Source organism: Eucyclogobius newberryi, unplaced genomic scaffold, assembly GCF_026437365.1.
Source record: "Eucyclogobius newberryi isolate DKJ021-1_F unplaced genomic scaffold, fEucNew1.0.hap1 SCAF_18, whole genome shotgun sequence".
Classification (NCBI taxonomy): domain Eukaryota; kingdom Metazoa; phylum Chordata; class Actinopteri; order Gobiiformes; family Gobiidae; genus Eucyclogobius; species Eucyclogobius newberryi.
In genome coordinates this window covers 10,970,749-10,978,246 of record NW_027315812.1, presented here as the reverse complement: position 1 = coordinate 10,978,246, position 7,498 = coordinate 10,970,749, and the positions used below count along the sequence as shown (strand labels likewise).

Here is a 7,498-nt window from a genome sequence, read left to right as displayed (position 1 = left end):
GAAGTTAGTTATTCTGCTGCGAACCACCTCAGACTCACCAACAGAAACACACCTAACATATTTATTATTCCTCGTTCTGAACATGTTTTGTTGCTACGGCTACTGTCTTTAAAGCGACTGTAACCGGAGCCAGTGTCTTCTCGTCTTTACCAACGTTTTGCTTTCGGTGGAGTGACGTTAAATCAGGGACGTTTCACAAAGACGTAACTTATGTGACAACTGTACAACGTGGCTCCGGTCGTGGGAGTCAGTATTTTGTTGAAGTTTTAAGACTGCTGGACAGGTCTACGATGCTGCGTTCATACTATGTCCTAAGAAAGCGTGTTGTTGTGTATATCGTGTCATTTGAGATGCCAAAAGACGTGCAATAATTCCCCTCTGATACTTGCAGGGTGTTTCATGCTACAGTATGAGCGTGTTCTCTTGTAACGACTCCAAATGCTTTAACTATACTCAAAAGCAAGTATGTGTGAGTGTATTATCGAGTACAGATTACTGCAATATGCAAAAACGTGCTGTTCTCAGCCAACAAATTCCACTAATTGTCCTCATAATTAGCATAAACATACATAAAAAGGGGCTCATACACAAATGGTATAAAACTACGCACTAAATTGACAATATCTTCTGCTGAACTGATGTAAACGTTTGATTATCGCAGGCAAAGACGGTAAAAACATGTGCAAATAGCAATTGTTTGTTCGTGAATTCAAAAATATAACACATTTTGACATAAAGTCTCACAAATACAGCTGTTTAACGTGATAATTTAAAGACTTTTCTGGGTAATTCTTTGCCGGTTTCACACATTACTCACTTCAGAGCATTGTTTTTATCTGCAACTATAACGTGACTGTGAATAATAATCATAATGTCAGAAGGAAAGCTGCTGTCTGCTGCGTTTGAGTGAACTTGGGTCCATTGGAGTTGTTTTTTTGTGTTCTCAGACTTGTTTTACATTCATGCTGTACTGGAAACTGATTTTTTATTATCATTATTATGATTTTTACTTTTGCGTATGCTACTGAGCGGTTCTATAATATGGTGTAACAATAAAAACATGAAAAAAAGAATAAATATGACTTGAAATGTTTTTAATATCATGATTAATTTGATTCTATCACTATATTTGTTCATTTTGAAGTTTGTGGAAAAGTCTGGTCTTAATTCCACTTCTAATTTCAATTTTGTTTATTAAAATATTTCATTGAATGCAACAATCTACTTTTTTGCGTTTTTCAGCCTTATTTGAGTCACAGCGCGCTTTTTTTGGTTGAAAAGATGTTACTAAAACACTATCAATTCAGATCTTTTAGTAGAAAAAGGTGGCGTATAATGTATAATTGTCCGGTTACTTTCTCTTTTTGGTACAGAAATTTGTCCAGGACGCTCTGAAATTCTCAAATATTCAGTTAAATCCATGTTTAAATCCATTTACTCAACATTTTTGCAAGACACACCTGGAAATACCTCAAAGCATGCTGGTTAAAAAGGTGAACGGGCAAATCTAACGTGAAATTGTTAAAAACGTCTTGTAGCAAAACATTCTTTCTATGTAAAAGCGTATTATCAAACGCCTGAAGTTATTGTTGTGCCTGAAATGTTCCGGAGTATGGCATTAGACTTGTATCCACTGTAATCTGGCGTCTAAATTACCGGTCAGGCGTCTCATTCATAAATCATGTACAAAAATGCAACGTACGTCACTTTCCAGGTTAAAATTTGGAATTCATAAAACAACTTGATCTAAAATGAACGGTTCAGTCCCAAAATTGCAGAATCTGCTCAGAGCGATGATAATGAGTTTCTGTTTTGTCCGTACACACACTTTTAGTAAGAATTCCACGTTACGCTCTATAAATGAGGGCCCCGAGCCGTGCAGAGGGCCCCAGTTCACTGTGAGAATGCCTGTTTCTCAAGGTATAAGTGTAACGCTATGCCGCTTCTATTCCTGGCAAAGCAATAGCGTTTCCGTGGAGACAAGCAGGTGGACGGACACTCAGACACACAGTGCACCTGTAAGTAAGTACAAGCGAGTAGTGCAAGGCCGCGAGTTGTAAATTCCACTAAACTAAAGGAACTGGAGTGCGGTACATTATGGCTTTTGTGGGCAACATTGTCTAATTGTCAGAGTAGATCAAACAGCCTCTCGCCGACTCCTCCAGATGACATCACACCCCATCCCGGTTTGGGACGGGGGGTCTTTTTGTGCGCCCGTTTGGCCCCGGTTCAGCCCCGTCCCGAAGTGAATCTGGGAAAAGACTCCGCGCTCCACATCAAAGACGCCATTTCTTTCTTTTTCTCTCTTTTGTGTCGGTGTCAGCGCATCACAGAGCGACTATAGAGGTACACAGTGTTCAGCTGCTGCGCCGAGAGGGACCAGGGGCCGGCGGGAGATGGGTACGCCTGGTTTGGGTAGTAGTAGTAGTAGTAGTAATGCCAGTAGTACCGACATAAGGCAGTAGTAGTGCCAGTAGTGCCAATAGTACAGAAATAAGGCAGTAGTAGTGCCAGTAGTAATGACATAAGGCTGTACACTGCAAATTTACACCACCTTAAAACTAGAAAAATACACTTGTTTTAGGGGAAAATCTACTTGAATTAAGTGAAATTATCTGCCAGTGGGGTAAGTGAATTTTACTTATCAAGAATTCTTGAAATAAGACTTTTTTTCTAAGTGGGTATAACTCTTAAAATAAGCTAAAAACACTTATTCTAAGTAACAATCCAAATTAAATTATCTAAAATTAAGCATAAAACACTAATTGTAAGCAGCAAATTAAGGTAGAAAATCTTAAAACTAGAATATAAAGCTTATCAGTTTTATTTATACTTAATTTTAGCAAATAAATCTTAAATTCTTAATTTGCTTATTTTAAGAAAAAGTAAAAGAAACTCAAAATGAGTGTCAATATCTTTATTTTCTAAAATATTGTACACGTTGACAAAATCTTGAACAATCCAGTGCCATAGCTAAGTATAAAATTACATCTGTAATGGACACACAGATTTACTGTTGCAAAAACATTTTGTGGCACAAACATTCACAAAGCAAAGACCTTAAACTTGCTCACCTAAATCTTGCATGTGAACGCTTTTAGAACAAAGCTGCAATTTCAACAAATACAAAAAAACAATGAAGAGAAAAACAGACACTCTAAAATCCCCTTCCTCCATCTCCAAAATACAGCACTACTATCCAATGAAATCACACCACTCTGCCAGGGCTTTTTTGTATGAGGAGGTGGTGTCGCTCTCATGAATGGCATCCTGAAGTACTTCTGTCTGCATGACAGACAGTAAGGTTGCCACACATTTGGGGTACGTCAGATGGAAAGTGTAATAAGACATAAGATAAATTACCCCCTCACCAAGCTGTTCTTTATCTAATGTTGCAACTGGTGTATTGCCCACCGCAATGATGCACTTGCAACCATCGAAAAGTAGTACAGGACAGGAGAGAGTTCTCTTTTGTAGAAAAACATGGGTCTTCTGAAGGCTATTAAACAGAAAAACAAAACATTTTATCTGGGTGTTGTAAATGTCAACTGTTAGTGTGTTCTTAATGCAACTCTATAAAAAGCATTTTACCTTAAGGCTGTGCAATAAAGCCTCACTGGCACACCCCATTTTTTTGGGCGGAAGCGCTGAAGAGGGAAAGAGTGCTGGTAGCGCCTTCACCAACGCAATGTGGGCATCAGCTGTAACAAAAACTAAAAATAAAATTCCATACAGTAAATTTGAGGTATAAATAAAGCCACTAATAAAACTTACTTTGTTCCATCATCATAGGTGGCTTCATTGCTTTTTTAGACACCCCATAAAAGTGGACTCTGGAGCAGAACTCCCCCCATCTGTCGAACTTGATCCAGGAATTTATCATTGGATGAGTCCAAAATCCTGCGTAGCTCACCCAAAACCTGAAATGAGAAAAGATTATTTGGTGCAACAGTAAAATCAAATCTGACTTATTATAACTTACATTATGAAGCTCCTTGAAACATGGATATGCTTCCAAGATTTGGGCAGCTCTGTTCTCCTCTCTGGTGGCATTTGAGTCAATGTATGCCCTTCTGGCCTGAAACTCAAGATCCAATAACTGGGACACCGCATCTTGGTTTGGCTTTGGCTTCCTATACATTTCTTGGAGTGTTTTGTAGTGCCTGACTTGTATCAGCAGACTATCCTCTTCCACTAAAATGGAAAAATCAAAGAACATTTCAGTCAACTATTATTTTAATTTACTATTGAAAGCTGATAGGACTTGTTAAAAATGTAATAAAATGATAAAATATCCTCCACTGCAAGAATTTAGGGCGGAAGTTTGCGCAGTAAATTAGCCAAAGAACTGACTTCAGGTTTTACCTTACTGATATGGTTTGACAAGAATGCATTTTGAGTTATCCAAATATGGTCAAATAATGCTTATCAAGAAAATATTGTTTAACAGATTTTGTGTATGGAGTATGTTACATACTGTAGGGTACTTACATGAATTTGAATTAAAATCATCATCAGAATTGCTGGCTGGTGAAAGCAGAATGGTTGATGCCCCACTGGTCGATGTCCCACTGGAATCAGCATCAGCATCATAATCTGCCTTTTCCTCATTTAATTCTTTGTCACTCAAGAAGTCAATCCGCCTTTTCTTTGGCCGGCCTCTCTCAGGTGTCGGATCCTGCTTTTTAACTGGGGATTTTATATTTTGCAATCTTTTTAGCAGGTAGGCATTAATGCTCCCCTGGAAACAAATTGTAAATTATTTTCATGGTTGCACCAAAAAGAACAACATTTAGTCTAAAAAGCAAAAACAAAAAGAATCATACATACATATTTTGTGCAGTCATCCTTGTCCTGCAGCATTGAGTAGTATTCCACGATTATTTTAGCCATTGCAGTGACATTGGACCATTTGACCGGGGCTTGCTCTAAGTAGAGACACCATACTTGTAATGGTCTTCCTCACCAGCCTGCATCTTAACTCTTTAGACATGATACACTCTTCCGTGCCAGTGCTGGCCATGTCACAGTAGTTCTTTCGGCACTGCTCCAATTCAGTATCGGTGTAGACCACATATTCCGGTGGACAGGGGAGCTGCAGGGTCTTCAATGGGGTTGTATTGGGAGAAGCAGTGGTCTGAGGGATAATCGAAGCCTGCTTTGCAGTAACAGTATGGTCTTGCTGTGTTACAGAAATAAACAAACAATGAACTGCAAGTACTAAACATAATGCACATTTGTAGAACCAAATGTTTTAACAAAATAATAAATACCTCTGGATTGAATAATGACCACAATTGTTTCCTTCTTCTGAAATGCTCTGGCCCAAGCAAAAGGTCCCTCAGATCATCACGACTCAGTGTTGAAAGCAAGCTCTCATCAATGTTGGCAGCTAATTACGACAAAAAGACAACATACATTGTTCATACAATGTAGAGCATGTAGACACCAAGACAATATACTTTACGTTACCTTTTAAGATAGATACTGTGACATCATCCAGTTTCTCCATGGCTTTATCACCTGTCAAACAAATTAAATGATTCATGATTATTACTATAGAAAACATTAATGCTAAATTAATTAAATTAAGTTAGTTCAATTACCAAAGTAAACTAACAACTTAAAATAAACCTAAAGATTGGCCACCAAGTAATACAATTTCTGACAAAGTCCAAATATCTAAAATGCTTTTTATTTGAGTCATTAGTTTCAGCTACATGATATAAGCAACGTTTTGAAGACTTGATTAGCATGCCAAGAAATAACCCCACCAACGTTTCAAATAAAATGAAAGAGTAAATTTATTTTCTTTAAACACATTGAAAATTTTACTCCTGTATTATACCTAATTTATACAAATGTGCTGTGTGGACACTCTGTGGTCCAATGTGGCGCCAACGCAGCTAGCTAAGTGCAATAGTTTTTAAGCTAACGAGCATCCGTAAGCCTTCTACATTAGCCACAATTTATGCTTAAAAATTCTTGTATTGCAGCTCTACCCATGATTTGACCAAAGTTTTATCACTTTTCAATTCTTGCAAAGCATTAGTTATTTGACTAATATAAAAGAGAAATTACAAAAACCTTACCTCGTGTTCCCAAATCGACCATTTTTTTCTCGACTGACTGATGACGCAAGATACGCAAGATCGATGCGCAGATCGCTCTGGGTCACAACCATTTGGAAATGGCCATGGGGGTGTAACATTGATTTTGTACAAATTCATACCACCTTGCAATTTAAGATCTCCAAAAATATACATGCAATTTTTATAATATTATATGGGACGTACAATATATAAAACATGGTAACAATACTGCATTACTAAATAAACTTTATTGAGTGGCCTTGACCAAGTCAAAGTCATCGCTTCCGCTTGATCCCGCCGGAATGTTCCACTGACAAAATGTATTAAATAAACTAAATTAATCTATGTCGTTGTTTCATTTTTTTATAAAACATGCTTGATATACATATTTATGTTTTTTCTGTCGTTTATTTTGTATGCGCTTTCGGGTCACTGTTGTTCATTATTTCCCCTTCTTATTTTAATAATCCCACGTTGTTTGTTGGTATTGTCCAAACCTAGCGCGGCAGATTATTCTCCATTCAAACAAATTTGAGAAGAAGACACGACAGACTTATCTACAAAAGTGATTTTCTGCTTTTGGGATATCATGGCCTGTTGGAGGTGTGTGTCCCTTTTAAGTCATATTAATACTGCACATGGTCGGAGCCCAGACTTCCGCGTCATTTGTGGAGTGGATGGATGCGCCGAGGAATATCGTGTTTTCAACTCCTTTTATTACCATCTCCGACGCACGCATTCGCATTATTTAGCTACTGGGAACCCTCCAAGAGGATGGCTGACCACCACATCCAACGCAGCTGCCATAGGACGAGAAAACTTTGGTACAGTTGTTTTTTCAGACTGTACCGAAACAAGGTACGGGGCGGAGCAGGTGCGCGCTGTACCCGGAGCGGACACGCCATCTACCGCGTCTGCTTCATCTGCAACGCTGGAGCAACAGGAGCCACCGGGAAGTTTTGTGGAGGTGGAAGATCAATGTCAGAATCAGGTAATGTAACGATTCATGATTTTATGATTACTTTATTCGTGATGCGCAATAAGGAGTACAGTTGTTCCGTTATTTCGAGTCGAGACGCTTTAGTAAATAAATGTCTTTGCGTAACAATTCTCCTGGAGACCCCCAAAACGGGCCATTTGTATGAAATCTAGCCTACATGTTTGCATTGGTACGTATGCTGTGTTTGTCACTGCGCACAGAGTGCTCTGGCCTGCGATGAGCCTCAGATCTGTGAGCGCTCCTGAGGTGAGAGAGTCCTTTGCCTTTAGTGGCCTTATTATAGTGGCCTTATTAATGGTCTAGAGAGGTGCACCATCAACACGGTGTTGGTTGGGCGTGCAGTGCATGGTTACCATGGTTACCCAGTGCTCATAGAACTTTTTTCCATCTCCTCTTAACGTTGCGT

At 38.7% G+C, this 7,498-nt stretch overlaps 1 protein-coding gene across 1 annotated transcript; it reads right to left on the bottom strand.

Moving 5' to 3' along the window:
- Nucleotides 1–2,972: 2,972 nt before the first annotated feature.
- Nucleotides 2,973–5,593, bottom strand: LOC140364406 (uncharacterized). The gene is made up of 8 exons (XM_072450524.1): nucleotides 5,473–5,593; nucleotides 5,274–5,392; nucleotides 4,831–5,182; nucleotides 4,492–4,741; nucleotides 3,983–4,194; nucleotides 3,775–3,920; nucleotides 3,592–3,701; nucleotides 2,973–3,499 (listed from the first exon to the last, which is right to left on the bottom strand). Exons 3-6 carry the CDS (start codon nucleotides 4,891–4,893, stop codon nucleotides 3,810–3,812), a joined length of 636 nt encoding a protein of 211 aa, XP_072306625.1. The 5' UTR covers nucleotides 4,894–5,182; nucleotides 5,274–5,392; nucleotides 5,473–5,593; the 3' UTR covers nucleotides 2,973–3,499; nucleotides 3,592–3,701; nucleotides 3,775–3,809.
- Between the last annotated feature and the right edge of the window lie 1,905 nt (nucleotides 5,594–7,498).